The sequence below is a fragment of the Musca vetustissima genome, unplaced genomic scaffold, assembly GCF_032173495.1.
Source record: "Musca vetustissima isolate MV318-11 ecotype Yass unplaced genomic scaffold, APGP_CSIRO_Mvet_v1 utg8971, whole genome shotgun sequence".
NCBI lineage: Eukaryota > Metazoa > Arthropoda > Insecta > Diptera > Muscidae > Musca > Musca vetustissima.
Window position 1 is genome coordinate 19,804 of NW_026888898.1, and position 18,417 is coordinate 38,220.

General features: G+C 34.2%; 1 protein-coding gene across 1 annotated transcript; it reads left to right on the forward strand.

The window, feature by feature from the left end:
* Positions 1-7,546: 7,546 nt before the first annotated feature.
* On the forward strand, positions 7,547-16,964 carry LOC133336683 (uncharacterized). Its single transcript, XM_061544961.1, has 5 exons — positions 7,547-7,573; positions 7,626-7,941; positions 11,788-11,893; positions 12,226-12,340; positions 16,956-16,964. The coding sequence occupies exons 1-5, from the start codon at positions 7,547-7,549 to the stop codon at positions 16,962-16,964; spliced, it is 573 nt and encodes a 190-aa protein (XP_061400945.1).
* The last annotated feature ends 1,453 nt before the right edge of the window (positions 16,965-18,417 follow it).

Consider the following 18,417-nt stretch of genomic DNA (forward strand, 5'->3'; position numbering starts at 1 on the left):
GTCGATTTATGCATGTCCGTCCGTACGTCTGTCCGTCTGTAGATGTTAAATTGTAAACAAAGTACAGGTCGCATTTATGATCCGAATTGGATGAAATTTAGCACAGCTCATTTTTTTGGCCCAAGGACGAACCCTATTGAAATTGGGAAAAATCGGTTCAGATTTAGATATAGCTCCCATATATATTTTCGTCCGATTTAATGTAAACGGTCCCTATATATCTTTCGATTTGCACGAAAATTGGCACAGCGTAATGAATTAGGTCTAGAATGATGTGTGTAAAATTTCATAAAAATCGGTTCAGATTTAGATATAGCTCCCATATATATCTTCGCCCGATTTAAGGTAAATTGTGTACCAAAGCCCCTATATATCTTTCGATTTGCACGAAATTTGGCACAGCGTAATGAATAAGGTTTAGAATGATGTATGCCAAGTTTCGTGAAAATCGGTTCAGATTTAGATATAGCTCCCATATATATCTTCGCCCGATTTAAGGTAAATTGTGTACAAAAGTCCCTAGATATCTTTCGATTTGCACGAAATTTGGCATAGCGTACTAAATTAAGTTTAGAATGATGTGTGCAAAGTTTCGTGGCAACCGGTTCAGATTTAGATATAGCTCCCATATATATGTTCATCCGATTAAAGTTAATTGGTCTACCAAAGACCCTATATATCTTTCCATTTGCACGAAATTGGGCATAGCGTACTGGCATTTGTGCTAAGTTTCATGAAAATCGGTTCAGATTTAGATATAGCCCCCATATATATTTTTGCCTGACTGTAGGTAATTGGTGCACCAAAGCCCCTGGAAATCTTTTCATTTGCACGAATTTTGGCATAGCGTACTGAATTAAGTCTAGAATGATGTGGCAAAGTTTCGTGAAAATCGGTTCAGATTAGATATAGCTCCCATATATATTTTCGTCCGATTTAAGGTAAATGGGGCACCAAAGTCCCTATATATGTTTCGATTTCCACGAAATTCGGCACAGCGTACTGAATTAGGTCTAGAAAGATGTGTGTTAAGTTTCCTGAAAATCGGTCCATATTTAGATATAGCTCCCATATATATTTTCGTCCGATTTAATGAAAATGGTGTACCAAAGTCCCCATATATCTTTCGATTTGCACGAAATTTCGCATAGAATAATGAATTAGGTCTAGAATGATGTGTGTTAAGTTTCCTGGAAATCGGTCCAGATTTAGATAGACCCATATATATTTTCGTCCGATTTAATGTAAATTGTCCACTAAATACCCTATATATCTTTCGATTTGTACGAAATTTGGTATAGTGTACTGAACTAGGTCTAGAATGATGTGTGTTAAGTTTCGTGAAAATCGGTCCAGATTTAGATATAGCTCCCATATATATTTTCGTCCGATTTAATGTAAATGGTGTACCAAAGTCCCTATATATCTTTCGATTTGCACGAATTTTGGTATAGGGTACGTTGGGCAGCTAAGTACTTCGCTTTGTTACAAGAGATATTTGGGTTTGAAAGGTTTTTTGTCTATGAACCCAAATCTATTCACCAGATCTATGAACCCCAATCTATTCACCTTTTTCATATACTTAAATAATTCAGCTATGTTAAAAAATTGGCAATATTGCCCATATACATATATGTTTAGTTTTATAGATATTTTTAGAAGATGCCTAGTAGGCCTCGTATATATTTAGAATGCAAGAAGAATATATATATATATATAGTGCATGATTAATGGTAATTTATGGGGTACATTTAAGCTGTATTATAGTTAGAAGATTTAATCTATATAAGGTATGATATGTATAGAATACCTATTTAAGGGATTCAATGAGTAGTAGAAGAATATCTGTAGTAGTCCTGCTATGGGGACTACTATATATGCATATGTCAGGTATTCTATTTACACAATAGTAAAATAATATACTATTTTTTTAATGCATAATATATTTGTCTTTTCGAAAGCCTTTTTGAAAAATCCCATTAAAGCTTTCTTTATGCAGAAAAAATGTTTGCATCAATGAAAAAATATTAATGTCGACTATGAAATTGTTGCAACTGATATTTTCCATATTTTCTGGATTAATTTCGCCTGCGTGTCGTGCACACATATCCGATATGGAAAGTGAATTTTAATTATACTTCTCTTTGTTGCATTCGCAATTCTGGTGGCTGTGGTGTTCGGTGAGTTCATGGCCAAAATAAAAAAAAAACAAATATGGAAATTAACGTCAAGTGTTGCAAAATATGGACTGATTGGAGAAAATGAATACAATGAAATAAGGATACAAAGAAAGGAACTTAAGATGTATATAATATGTAAGGTGTATACAATATATAACAATACACTTGTGTATATTTGGGTGAAGAACAAAATTGATGTATTATTATGGTACTAATGAAAAGTTAATATTTTCTTAAAAATGGAGAATAAATGTAATTCTATTTTTTATTTTTATACCCTCCACCATAAGATGGAGTGTATATTTAATTTGCCATTCGGGTGGCAACATCTCGACAAATTAGTCGTAGACCCCATATATACATTCTTGATAAAAATAAAAAAGTAAGGAAACTAGTAAAGTCGGAATGGGCCGACTATATGATACCCTTCACCACTTTGGGGATAGTCTACATATGTATCCTAACAGACGTCGCCTTTTCTAAGGAACATTGACATGAAATTGAACGAACTTAAATATGCGATCTTTATCTATAAGTAAACCGACTAACATCAATTCCAACACATGCCATTCTGCAACCTATTCTAAATTTTGTAAATAGATTTAAAGCACACACACTGTTTAAAGTGTATCAATCAGGCACCCATTGAAAATTTGGTGTACAGTCAACATGAATAGGTCGAAATTATATATCGAAGCTAATCTGAACCGATTTCAAGGAAACTTGCATCATTCTGGACCTAATTCAGTACTCTATGCCAAATTTCGTGCAAATCGAAATATATAGGCACTTTGGAGCCCCATTTACCTTAGATCGGACGAAAATATATATGGGAGCTATATATAAATCTGACCAGATTTTCTCGAAACTTAGCACACATCAGTACTCTGTGCCAAATTTCGTGCAAATCGAAAGATATATAGGGACTTTGGTGCACCATTTACCTTAAATCGGACGAAACTATATATGGGAGCTATATCTAAATCTGAACCGATTTTCTCGAAACTTGGCACACATCATTCTAGACCTAATTCAGTACTCTGTGCCAAATTTCGTGCAAATCGAAAGATATTTAGGGACTTTAGTACACCATTTACCTTAAATCGGACGAAAATATATATGGGAACTATATCTAAATCTGAACCGATTTTTCCCATTTTCAATAGGGTTCGTCCTTCGGCCAATTAAGTGACCTGTGCCAAATTTCATTCAAATCGGATCATAAATGCGACCTGTACTTTCTTAACAAAAATACATGGACGGACGGACGGATAGACGGACATGCATAAATCGACTCAGAAAGTGATTCTATGCATATTCTTAAAAGGAACCATGGGTCTACCTCGATTATTTTTGCCTGTTACAAACATGTGCACAAAGATATAATACCCTGTACCACACTCTGGTGAAGGGTATAAATATAGCCATGCCTGTCTGTTTAAATCACGACAGAGGTAGCAATATTTAGGAAAGAACTCTGTAATTTTGCACTGACATTGATATTACTCCTAGGATGTTTGGTACGACAAATGAGATATATCGGTACACGTTTAGACATGGCGTAATTACAGAAGGTAGTCTCATTTGAGAATTCGATGATGGCAACCCTTTTTAATTTGAAACTCATTTATCATGGTGCAATTATAAAAGGTAACAGCAAAACCCAGCTGATTTGATTCCAAAGTAATACTAGTGTCAATATGAATATGACAAATTATGTTTTTAAAAAGCACCCAACAGGAAAATTGGGAACGCATACAATTCGAAATTGTTCTTTATTAAATGTCCTCCCGTATTCAAATTACTCAATCTGCCTGCTGGGAAAGTTTGAGAAAGCAAATCTTTCTTCATGGAATAAATCGCAAAGATGTGGAAGCGATAGATATATAAATTTGATAGATTTTCATTCATGTTTTTAAAATTTTATTTTGAGGATTCGAAAATATTACATTTTCAAAATAAAAATGTATAATTTGTTGATAATTTGTTTGTTTGTTTAAATTTTTCTGTCAAATGAGGTTGACACTAGTATAACTTACAACAACAAATTTCCATGTGGTTGTTGCATCGTTTGTTGTACAACAACACTTGCTGTTACCTTCTATTATTATACCATGCTCATTTATCAATTTTAAATAACATGATTCAATAAATTAAACAAAATATATTTTCTAAAGCTGAACAATGCTCTCAAGATTTAAATATGGTTGTTATGGTTGTTTTAGAGGCAGGGAACTTCAAAATAGTCATAAATATAAAATATATAGCAATTTTTGCCACTGAACACATGATATGCGTACATTTCGAAGGAAGATATTTTCATTTAAATTTTGAAAGCTGAATACTGTCAATGGCAAATTTATGAAAAAAATGGAAACATATGACTGCATGAGACTACCTACCTAATGTCATGCGTTTAGGTATAGTTCTCATATAAATAAAATTTTTTGGCATTTTAGCCGTACCAAAAAATGCTCTAATTTGTCATTTCGGGTTTTATGAAGACTTACATACATCTGACCCGAAAATAATCATTATGGATCCACCTTTCGACATAGCCCCATATAGAGGTATCGCACAATTTTCAGAATTTGAGGAGTTTAACCGTATTTTCTAACAAAAAATTCTATTTTTTTCAGAGGCTTGGTGCATTTGCAAAGAAGATTATCATTATAGGCCTATGTTTCGACAAAGTCCCCAATTTTTGCTATGTTAAAGTTTCTTAGATAGTTTTCGCCTCTGTAATTTGGTATTGAATTATCTAAGAGTATATACAACAACTGATCTACAATACAGTAGCCTCCATATAAAGGTCCCGACTTTTTAAAGAAATTTAGAATGTACACCGCATGGTGGAGGGTATAAAAATTCGACCAGAACAAACTTATCGCTTTTATTTGTCCGATCCCCGGCATTGACACTTGAAAAATATGAATAACAATAAGCCTATATTTAAAACCAATAAGCGGAGCAGTAAAGTCGGACGAATCTGAACATATTATGCACTACACAACTAACACTGAACAATTTAGAATATGTACAAACTTATACAAATGTTTATACATCTCCTATACCCGAATATGGAAATTTTTGAAATTTATATCAGATTATAGATCAATCAAAACTCTTTCGTATTTCATCCACCGAGTGAAGACTTGATTAATAATCTCGATAATCGTACATTTGACCTGCTAAATATTGTCCGATCATTTTCAAAACTGTTATGCTTATTCGTTATCCAGATTCACAATCGCCATTAAGGTCATTTGAGATCTAAATCTATATGGAGGTCCTTAACTGTGATCTTTGATTACAGTTTTTTATGGATGGATGTGTGGACAGACACACATATCGGATCATAGCCAATATTTCATTGCGCTACAAACACCTGAGGCCACACAAACTAATAATACCCCATGTACCAGCCCCTTCTGCTGAAAATATGGCTTGGGATGGGAATATTAGTTTTCAGTTTGGAGTAGGTTTTTAACCCTATGGAAATTGAGAATGCCAAGAATATGCAAGAAGTTGTATAGAATATATTCTGAACCTTTTGTTTTTGGAAATACGGTATAGACTTTCAAAATACCTGCAATAAGTTCTCTACGAAGTCTATCGAGATTCATCAACATACTGTGATCCAGAATTTACATACATTGTATTTCGGTAGTGGATATAAAATTGTAGCCGATTACTTACAAGTATAAACAGATAACGCACTATGGGCTAGATATCACATTTTTTTGCAGAAATAAATATTACATATATGGGTTTCGGAGATGTTGATTACGATTCTGCAAGAAAAATCGTAAAGATTCAATATGGATCGAAAATGGCGGTCAATATTCTTATATCCTTCACCACACTGTGGTAAAGGGTATTATGTCTTTGCGCATATGTTTGTAACAGGCAAAATGAAACGAGTCGATTAATGCATGCCATGCCTATCTGTCCATGTTAAATTTTAAGCAATGGTTGCATTTATGATCTGAATTTAATAAAATTTGGCACAGCCCATATATTTGTCCCAGGAATGAACGCTATTGAAATTAGGAAAAATCGGTTCAGGTTTAGATATAGCTTCCATATATATTTTCGTCCGATTTTATGTAAATATTGTACCAAAGCTCCTATATTTCTTTCCGATTTTATGTAATTGGGCACTAAAGATCTAAAGTTTGTATTATAGGTATTCGTTTAGTGTATACATTATTTTGTCTGAAAATCTCCCGATGTAGTTCAATTTCACGTTTTTGAGTTCCTTTTTACCACCTGCGGCTTTTCTTGTGTCAGCCACTACATAGAACGAAGTTTATTTTTTTGGTTGCATTGTATGCAACGAACGCAGGTCCCAGATACATGGATATCCATTTCGTGTGTACTGCAAGTAAGTGGCACTGATTATGAGTTATGGTGTCAGCTGCAAATTATACAATGGACAAAAGAGTGGTTGTCTACCTCCCCTGTTAGCAAGAAGGAAATGCGATTTTTTGCTAAAGTCGCCAAAGTTAAATTAATGCACCAGGCAAGAGCACCAACATTTTCGGGATGAGGAAAAGAAGACCAAATAAAAGATAGACACGCCTCAGTTGTGCAATGGTATTGGTAATTTCAATTATCATTGGATATCAAATTTTCCTACTGAAAATGTTCCATATTGGGGAGTATGGACACGTTTTTTAATCGAATTGACTGTAAAATTTTATTTTTAATTGAAATTGAATAGCAAATCTTTCTACCAAAAATGTTCAATACGGATTCACTTTTTATGATAGAAACCACATAATGGTATGACCAAAATTGGGAAATTTTTGGGAGTATGGGCAGAGTATGGTTCAGAATATCGTGTTAATGTCCACGAAGTTTGGACCAACCGAACTTAACGCATCTTTATATTGTTCATCAGAAAACAGACAAATCCTAATTTGCGTTCTCTATATAATTTTATAATACCTTTTATTAGGTGAGGGTTTATTAAATTTTTAACACCTCAAAATATTTATTTCGTTGTCATTGGGTGTCCAATCTTACCAAACATTTACCGAGATAATTATCATTAATTACGGCTGGTCTGAAATATTAAAACCCTCTTCCATGATAAAAATTCTTGTTATTTATTTGTTAATGAATTGCCCTAATACATTTACAAACAATTAAAAAAATCACAACATTTCAATTTTTTTTTATAATTCATTCTAAACAAAAGATTTGAAAAACAAAAATGAAATCCTATAAATGCAAGCAATTATTTTGAACATTAAATGCGAGCGATAACATCAATTCTTTGTCTCCTGATAATCGTTTTAATGCTGCTGCTTGTCTCAAGCAATTTTAATTATTTGCGTAATTGGATAAACAAAAAATTAATGAAATCTGACAATTGCATTGTTAAGGTAAGAATCACAATCATCCCCCTTCCAATCAGGAATAATATTTTACAAAAAGCTCTTCAATGTACAATTATTATCCGAACAGAAGTCAATCGATGACAATCAATTAATTGGACATTGTGATGAAAATAAATTGTTGCAACAATTTGCCCGCCTCAACATTATGAGTCCAGAGGGTATTGTGCAGCTTGTGACAGAGAAACCAATGCTTAACACCTGTAATGCGGTGGCAGATGTTTTGATCAAGATAAACAAAATAATAACAAAGTCCAAACTATCGGCGAAGGAGAATCTGTATGTGAAGCTTTATAATGGTCTACGATATTTTGATGAATCGATTTGTCAGCAGAGATTTTCTGCCGAAGAGAAACGTAAGTAGATTAAGATTGCGAAAAGGATGTTATTTTTGTCACTGTTTTGAGAAGTGTGACCGGAATGTCATTACATACACTAGTGGTGGGCATACACACATATATTTAATAACAATTACTAACTAATGAATTAATTATTAATGCCAAAGAATTACTGCACATAATTCGATGCCACTTATATAGAAGCGATACACGCTGAAATACTCGAAACATATTGAAATACAATTCATTCATTGACCAATTATCAATGAGATGGGTCGGACATTTTTAATTATATTTCCTAAATTTGTATACCCTCCACCCTAAGGAGGAGGGAATATTAAATTTGTCACTCCTTATGCCAAATCTCGAAATATTGCCTAAATGTGGTCTTCGGACTTTTGAATTGTGAAATAAATATGCACTGGAGACTCAATTTAGACATGTGTTGAAATCATTATAGTGCTGGCTTTGGTAAAAATGGAACATTTCAATTTTGCATATACATTGCCACTACTCCTTGGATGTTTGGTCCCTCGTTATGGTATAGAATTCATATAAACATATCCTCAAAATTTCGATATATTGCAAACTTTTTTTACGTTTGGTGTTCCTTTTTAACGAAACAATTTTTGGTTGATTTGTATGCCACGAACACAGGTCCCCGATACATGGATATACATTTCGTGTACACTGCAAGTAAGTGGCACTGATTATGAGTTATGGTGTCAGCTGCAAAGCGAGCGGTTGCCCACCTCCACCCGTTAGCAACAAGGACATTACATTTTTTGCTCAAGTCATATATATATATATATAGTATGCTCCCGTACTAAAAAATTAGTAAAACAGAGGGAATATCGAAAACAAAACAATCTGGAAAAATAATATTCAAGATAGAGCTTCGATAGTGCATCTAAAAATTTTGGTGCTGCAAGTGGGATATATCGTCCCAAACGAATTGTTTTGAATTTATAGATCTGCTAGTGTAGCAAATCATCTTATCTAAAATTATCACTATGGGTCCACTTTTTAGGGTAGCCCCCATTTAAACGTACCTCTCAAATTTCAATTAAAGGTTTGGAATATTTTTCAATAAAAATGGATGTAATTTTATGTAAGATAATGTATATGAATATTGGTCCATATTTTGGGGGCAGACCCAAAATAAACAATATTTTTCGTTATTTTAGACACGTTTTTCAACCAAATTAGGTCTTAAATTGTATATAAGTGCCATGAAAAATTCCGATTTTCAAACTTCTTCTGAAACTGAAACATGCTGTTTGTACAACAAATAAAAAATTATCAGTCCGTGTTGCCTACAGATATATACCCTCAGCCTATAGTTTGCGGAGATCTTCGGAATTACACACAGGTTTTATAATTCGCTTTATATATGGTATGTTTTTTTTCAAATAGTTTTCAGATTAAATGTTGATCAAATCGACTATGAAATTTGCTTAAATTTCATAAAATTTACAAGTTCATAAAATACTGACCCTTTCGGGGTCAGAACTTGACAATTTTGTATTGGAGGTACCTTACGGAGTGTACCAATAGGTTTCATATTCGGACCTTATCTAGCCTTGGTAGAGATAATAGGTTGTGCAAAGTTTGTTTCAAATAGAACATTCCAATCCCTTGATATTGTATTTATAAGTATTGAAAATGTTGACCATTTGTGGGGGAGGTACCAGAAGGAGAGGGCAGATCCCATCTTCTAAAATAGGACATTCCATTCTCATAATATTGTATTTATAAATATTGAAAATTTTGACCATTTGTGGGGGAGGTGCTAATAATAATAAATAATTAAAAGGTTTTGCAAAGTTTGGTTCAAATCGGATATTCCATTCTTTTGATGTTGTATTTATAAATATTGAAAATGTTGACCATTTGTGGGGGATATTCAGAAGGAGCGGACCAATGGATCCCATCCTTCTCCTTGATCTAAGCTTCGTAAAGATAATACGTTGTATAAAGTTTGGTTAAAATCGGATAGTTCGTTCGCATAATATTATAGAATTAATTTTTGCACAATTTTGGCAATTTAGTGGGGGAAGGAGTGAACCGATATTCCCTATCTTCGAACTTGAAGAAGAAATATTAAGATGTGCAAAGTTTGGATGAAATCGACGGCCAGGCGGACAACGGACGAACGGACATTTGCAAATCGACTCCAAATTTTCTGAAACGGATTTGGTCCCAAGAAACATGGGACCTTAAATCAATATCAAAGTATCATAGTGTATATACCCTCATTAGCCATAAGGCTGAGGATATAAAAATATCTTCCGCGTTTTACGAAACTGGCATACATATGTTCATACATCTGCACAGAACATAAAAAATAGTTCAATATTTTAAGGTTATAAATTTTATTAATTTAAGCTTGTGTGTGTGTCTGTCCACCAGACTTTGTTCAAAAAAGCTTTTCAAAATTTGGGGTTATATATATATATCTCATTTGCTGCAAGACCGGCATAAAACAAAAAAAATCGATTTTGCAGAAAATGCGTTTTAAGTTGTCAATTTACTCACACTTTATATGGGACAGAGGAACTTCTACAGCTTCTCAATTAGAGTGTGTATGATATAATCATCTGAATTTTTTACACAATATGAAGTCTGATATAGGGAACAATTCTGCCTCATTAACTAAAAAATAACGATTTTGGTATTATGCCCGTCTTGCAGCAAATGAGCGATGTGTTGAGTGTGTTTGTTCTTCAAGAATATTTTTCACCAGACACTCTCGGCAGAAAGTTGCTCAAAAATATTTTCCAAAATTTTAAAGTTACGAAATTTCGAGTCGAGTATGTCTGTCCACCAAATTTCGTGTAAATCGACAAATATATACGGACTTTGTTGTACCATTTACATTAAATCGGACAAAAATATATATGGGAGCTATATCTAAATCTTGACCGATTTTCAGGAAACTTAACACACATCAGGCTATACCAAATTTCGTGCAAATCGGAAGATATATAGGGACTGTTTACATTAAATCGGCCAAATATACATATGGGAGCTATATCTAAATCTGAACCAATTTTCCCAATTTCAATAGGGTTCGTCCTTGGGCCGAATAAGTGGTCTGTGTTAAATTTCATCCAATTCGGATCATAAATGTGACCTGTACTTTGTTTACAATTTAACAGGGACAATTTAACAGACTCAGAAAGTGATTCTATGCATATTCTCAAAAGGAACCATGTGTCTATCTCGTTTCCTTTTGTCTGTTACAAACATATGCACAAAGACATAATACCCTGTACCACAGTGTGGTACAGAAGGGTATAAACATACTATTGTAGTTACGTCCGTTTGAATTAAAATGAGATCACTGTTTTTGATGTTAGATGTCCAAAATTTTGTGTGAACATGTAGTTTGGTTAAACGAACAATAATCAAACAAAACGCCACTTTCGAATTTTTCTGTAGTTACGCCCGTTTGCATTTATGATGACGATATGTAGTTCCATATTTTGACAATGCCATCATATAGACTACATTCCATTTTAAGTACTTTCTTGGCTCTAACCAAGCAATATGGCTATTAGGAGGTGGATTGGATTTTTGGAGTATAAAACACAACTTGACAAAGATCCATCCCATATTCATTATTCTAAAGGACTAAGCCTATTTTGCAACCTGTGCTTCTGTATGTTTTTATTTCGTTTTCCCACATAAGACTAAAGAAAACTTCTGTCAGATATTGACATAGGCCCCATATGTGGGACCCGTCGATTTTTGGTACTTAGATTGCACACCTCATGGTGGAGGTCTCGGCCCAACCGAACTAAAGGACTTTTTACTTGTTCTATTTTATATCTATTAGATAATACATTATTTTTCTTTTAGATCTAACGAATTACCAGGATTGTTTACAAGAACTTCACGAAGATTTGATTGAATGCGAAGGTCCGCCAGATTGGTTTGAGAAAACAAATGAGGATGTGGTTTGTCAGTAGGTTTAGTATATATCGCTTATTTTCTGTAGACCGGCATAAAACAAAAATTGTGATTTTTGAGTTAATGATGCAGAATTATTCGCTATGTCAGACTTCATGTTGTGTAAACAATAAATATTTGGATCAATTGCTCTTATACGCTTTGAATGGCAAGCTGTTAAAGTTTCTCTGTTCCCCATTAAGTGTGTGTGTGTGTAAAGCATAAACAGAATTTTCTGCAAAATCAATTTTTTTCATTTATGCCGGCCTTGCAGCAAGTGAGTGATATGTATATATTTGTTTCATAATTGCATTTAAATATCGTTCAAATATTCAATATTTTTCCTAGATATTATAATGACATTATCAATTGTCATTACACAAAGGCAGCCATGTTGTGTGGTTTAAAGCCCGCGAAATTATTCCGATCATTTTCCATGGGAATAATGCATGAAGTTGTTAAGGTTTGCCTGAGCTTTAAAAGCCAAAAATTAAAAAAAAAATATTTTAAATCAATTTAATTTTCAGGTGAAATGTAAAATTTCAAAATCACTACCGCACATTGATGAACCAATGGTGAATAGTTCAGTATATACCAAAGCTAACATTTTAGATTATGGATACATTTGTTTGTTTCTTCACTATATTAATTTTTGCATAAATTATTTATACCGACAATTTATGTTATGTTGATCATTTCCAGCAAATCCAAATAAAAATATATTTATATTTTTATTATATGTGTAAACAAATATTGTTAAAAAAAGAAAATGTATATGCAATCTCTTTGATATAGGCTTCCAAGTAAAATAAATCTAAAAGAATATTTTTGAGTATTTTGTCCTCAGAGGTCACTCTTAGGTAGGAGAGAATCAATGTTAACACAGTTGTTTCTTAGAACTGTTTTTGTCATTTCCAAATGGAACGTAAAACTTGTAATTCTACTACAATTTTGTAATTTTGTTGTTGCTATTTTTGTTACTGCCTGATACTGACATTTTACCACAAGTGTTTATGACAACCACAGCATAGGACTGCATCAACATTATAAGGCGAAACATAAAATAAAGGAATTTACATGAAAAGGACTGCAATAACACGGAACAACACTGATCCTGCTAAAAACAACTAGACGTACTTGCTATTCCCTGCTCCATGAGGTGGATATTCAAAATACCAAAAAAAACTACAAATACTCAGATGGGTACTCACGTGGTATAAGACTCAACAAAATATGGAATATTTACAGGCACTTTTTAAAATTTAAAAAAGGAGAAATGAACATTGAACCTTTAATAAGATCGAATCGAGCTTAATATACTCTGCCCCATTTGGTGGATATTCAAAATACCAAAAATTGATCAGGACTTTTATACTTGGTGGCTACACCACCATGGTAAATTGTTGCCAAGGGAAAACGAAACACCTAACTAAAGATACTCAGAATTTTTCGTATGATTTGGTCATAGACTAATGAAGATATAGACGATGAAATACTCAAAAAATGCGCGGTCAAGTGACTCAAAACAAAAAACTCATAAATTTTTGAAGACGTTTTTTGGGGGAAATGGCCTATTTTTCTTCAATGTTTTTACCTGAGGATATATTTTTTGCTTAAAACTAACTATGTTTAGTGGCATTCTAAATTAAAAGGTTCAAATATTGAAGTAAATCAGCATTTAAAATTGAGTAGTGCATTCAGCAGCCTCAATTGAGAGAGGACTGGTGAGAGCATTTCGTCGTCTATATTTTCATTAGTCTATGATTTGGTACTCTAAGAACGATTTTGACATGTTTCCCTTTTACTAGTTCTACTATTAAAAAACCAGTAATGAAAGAAGTAAAGTCGGGCTGATACTCTTCACCACTTTGGGTATATTCTACATTTTTTAATTCAATAAATGAACCGACTAACATCAATCCATATACATGATTTTCTGCAACCTATGCTAAATTTCAATGGGACAAATTTAGGTAAATCGATTTATAGCACACTTGATACACACTATTCGATAATATCAATCAGACACCCGTTCGAAATATATATGGAAGCTATGTCTGCACCCATTACAAAAAAGACGCAATCAATTAGTCTCAATTGAATACGTTGAGCAAAATGTCGTGTCAATCGGAGGAGTTTGGTGCACCATTTACCTAAAATCGGACGAAAATATATATGTGGCAGATATTTCTAAATCTGCATTTTCAGGAAAACTAACACACATCATTCTAGACTTAAGTCATTACGCTATGTCAAATTCCGTGCAAATCGAACGGTATATAGGGACTTTGGCACACCATTTACCTTAAATCGGAAGAAAATATATATGGGAGCTATATCTAAATCTTATCCAATTTTCACGAAATTTAACACACATCATTCTGGACTTAATTCAGTATGATATACAAATTTCGTGCAAACCGATAGAAATGTAGAAGCTTTGGTACACCTTTTACACAAAATCGGACGAGAATATGTATGTGAGCTATATCCGAATCTGAACCGATTTCCACGAAACTTGGCAGACATGACCCCAGACCAAATTCAAAACTCTGTGCCAAATTTCGTGCAAATCGAAAGATATATAGGGTCTTGGGTGCACCATTTACCTTAAATCGAAAGAAAATATATATGGGAGCTATATCTAAATCTGAACCGATTTTTCCCAATTTCAATAGGGTTCGTCCTTGGGCCAAATGAATGAGCTGTGCCAAATTTCATCCAATTCGAATAATAAATGCGACCTGTACTTTGTTCACAATTTAACATGGACAGACAGAAGGACGGACGGACATGCATAAATCGACTTAGAAAGTGATTATATGCATATTCTGAAAAGGAACCATGTGTCTATCGAGTATCCTTTTGCCTGTTACAAACATATGCACAAAGACATAATACCCTGTACCACAGTGTGGTGAAGGGTATAAACACTGGGATAGAACAAATATTTCCTACAATTCTTTTAAAAATGGATCAATTTTTATAATTTAATGCAGAAAAATGTTCTCACAAAATTCCAAATTTTCCGAAAATCTTCAAAATACCGAATAATGTGAGGTATAGGTATATAGGGCCTAACGAGAAACTAGATCGAACATCGTAGGATTAGTAGCATTGTTTGTGCAAAATTTCAAACATCTATCTAAATTATTGCGACGACTTTCGTGATGTCAGCAGAACGACATGACTAAATTGGCATAGAATTTCATTCGTATCAAGAATATTTATGGGGTCGTCGGTGAGTATATCGAGGTATTGCAAACCACCATCAAGAAACCCATGGTACGATCAGAATTGTAATGTTACTGATGTGAAAAAACGGCGTATAGGGCTACCCTGCAGACAGTAGCAACAGATAATGCGATGGAGAATTATCGAGAGAAAATGAGACAGGAGAAACGTATTTTTAGAAAGAAAAACGTGAGCGTGAGCAAATCGAGATGTCAGCTTTACGTCAGAATGAAGTCCGAAAATTTTACCAACGAGGGATGAAGATGAAAACCTGGTGACAGATACAGATTGCGTTTTGAGGATCTGGGACGAGTATTAGGAAAAGCTTCTGGTATTAAATAGTGGCGGTGAAGAAGATACCCCACAACCAATAAGAGATGCCGGTATATATTGTATACCACCTAGCCAAGATGAGGTCAGAGTAGCAATTAGTCGGCTAATGAACAATAAAGCAGGAGGTGCCGATGGATTCCCAGCCGAATTATTCAAGACTGGTGATCTGATGCTGATCACGAGCATGCACAAGCTGATTAGTACAATTTGGCTAAAGGAATGCATGACCAATGATTGGAACCTCGGCATTATGTGTCCTGTGCACAAAAAACGAGGCAAGACGTTATATCAAAGACATAGAAAACGTAAAGACTCGACAAAATGCATTTTGACAAAATAGTTTATGAAAAAATATCCAGGGGGTATCAGGTATAACAGAGGCATGTTAAGAATAAAAACGCTAATACGCTAAAATGTGTGCATAAAATGGAAATAAAATCAGAGATCAGCACATAAAATATATATTTTTATTTTATAAGCTTGCTATATAGCGATTAAAACGTTTAATATTGTTCGGTCTGTTGTTATGATATCGTAACAACAGAGGAAAAGCCATCTATTGGAAATTGTTGACGTATCGATTGTCCTATCTTTATACTTTTATGTCTTTGGTTATATTCCAACTATAGAGGAATAAGTCTCCTTCCCATGGTATATAAAGTGCTATCCAGCGTGATGTGTGAACGACTGAAGCCAATAATAGTCAATGACATTATTGGACCATGCCAATTCGGCTTTTTGTGGTATAAAAACATATCGAGATAGCACAGAAAATGAAATTCGACGAGAGAAGAAATATTTGGAAAAATGGCAAAATTTTAGAAATCCTTCATACATAGAATTGTAATCATGTGATATTGTTGACAATCCTTCTAAACCATCCAATTTTTTTTATTTGCCCATACATAAAATTCTTTGCTAACCATGCTCAAAGACATAGAAACCGTAAAGACTCGACAAAATGCATTTTGGCAAAATAGTTAATGAAAAAATATCCAGGGGGAATCAGGCATAACAGAGGCATGTTAACAATAAAAACGCAAATACGCGAAAATTTGTGTATAAAATGTAAATAAAATCAGAGATCTGCACTCAAAAAATATTTTTTTATTTAATAAACTTAAGATATAGCATTAACAACGTTTAATATTGTTCTCTCTGTTGTTATGATATCGTAACAACAGAGGAAAAGCCATCTATTGGAAATTGTGGACGTATCGATTGTCCTATCTTTATACTTTTATGTCTTTGCCATGCTTTTGTTGTCAGCACCAGCTCCATCTGTTGGATAAATATTGAACAAAATGAAGATGCACAATCAATACCTTGTATGTGGTGTACAGTACATACGAAATACCAATTGTATGTGACAGGGTGTTCACATATATTTGGGAACCGCATTCACCACTGTGATAATGCTGTTTGTCGATAATAATGTTGCACGAAAAATATTTAAATATTTGAATGCTTCTTTCAAATCTGCAATTTAAGGTTTCATTTTCCGTAAATAGATGTCATAGTTTCACGTTATTACTCCCAAATATGGGAGTGTCATATAAGTGTGTTTTTAAAAATCCCTAGCTACTTCTATGGGACAACATGGTCTCACAAATAAAAAATATAACATAAGTAATCGGGATGTCTGCTCCGAACCTCTTTGGTCCGCACCGGGATAGAAAGTAGCCCCGGACTTTCGTTTTGTACCGGTGAGAAGCAATGCATGGGTGGGATGGGTGTACTTCGTTAACACATTTCGCAGCGTGTCGTCAGTATCCTCGCCATCAACGTCTTCGTCGAATTATGAGACAGTTATGCAGTCTCCTCCACATCAAACACATCACCGAACACGGCATGATGTTGTACAACGCCCCGAATATGATAACCTGAAGCTCTGAAATATGAACGGAGGGGGAACAAGTAAATTGTGGACAAGGGTTAAGTCACTCTAGAATCCTTGAGAGAAGGATGACAGATCCAAACTACAGTTTTTAGAGCTCCTCATGGGTGACTACTCGAAACGGATGGTGTTACTTCGTATAAATGCCCTCCGAGCAGAGAAGGGAACACGACTATTTACAAAGGATGGTGTTGGAGATGTCATTCGAAACGCTAAATCATCCAAATTTTGGTCCCGGATCTAGTCTAAATGGTAATGGTATTTCACAAGTGTACTGTCAATTTAATTGTTTTTGAAGTCTGGAGAGGTTAATCGGTAATACTTGTGTAGCATTTAAAAACAATAAGCCGAAACGAAAAAAAATTAATAACCCCAGGAGGGGTCATATCTCGGGAAACCTTACCATTCTTAAATTCTTCAACCAGATATATCGTAATGTATGCGGATCATTGTAGGATCATGGCGTCGGGTCCCATTGTGTATGTAGCTGAATGTGTATGTAGCTGATACATCACAGTTCTTTCATCTGAGGAATATTCAGATATCGGCCACTAAATCCACACTGTTCACCACATGGAAAGCCGACATGAAGCACCCGCAGAATATCATGGTCGATGGTGCACAAATTCTGACCACAAGGATGCCTCCTTATGACAACAGTGGACCATATACATGAAGATCTTACCCGAACACGTAAGGAGCAATTTTCATGACCTAGAATAAAAGAGAGAGGCTCAACGCTGCAAGAGAGAACCCCTATAACAACACTTGTATCATGCATGTACGAATGACATTCTAACAGAGAAACCGTAACTTAAAATGTAATCCAATCCAAACGGATTTTTAGGAAGAGTTGTTTGTTTTTCCTTTGACTATCTTCCTGTCATATAGCAATCTCTAAACCCACTCCGAAAAATCATAAAAACGAAACTTCGAAAATTTGTGTTTTTTGCCCGATGTGCCTTTTTTACCCTTCACCACACTGTGGTACAGGGTATTATGTTTTTGTGCATATGTTTGTAACAGTCTTTTGAGAATCTGCATAGAATCGTCTGTCCATGTTAAATTGTAAATAA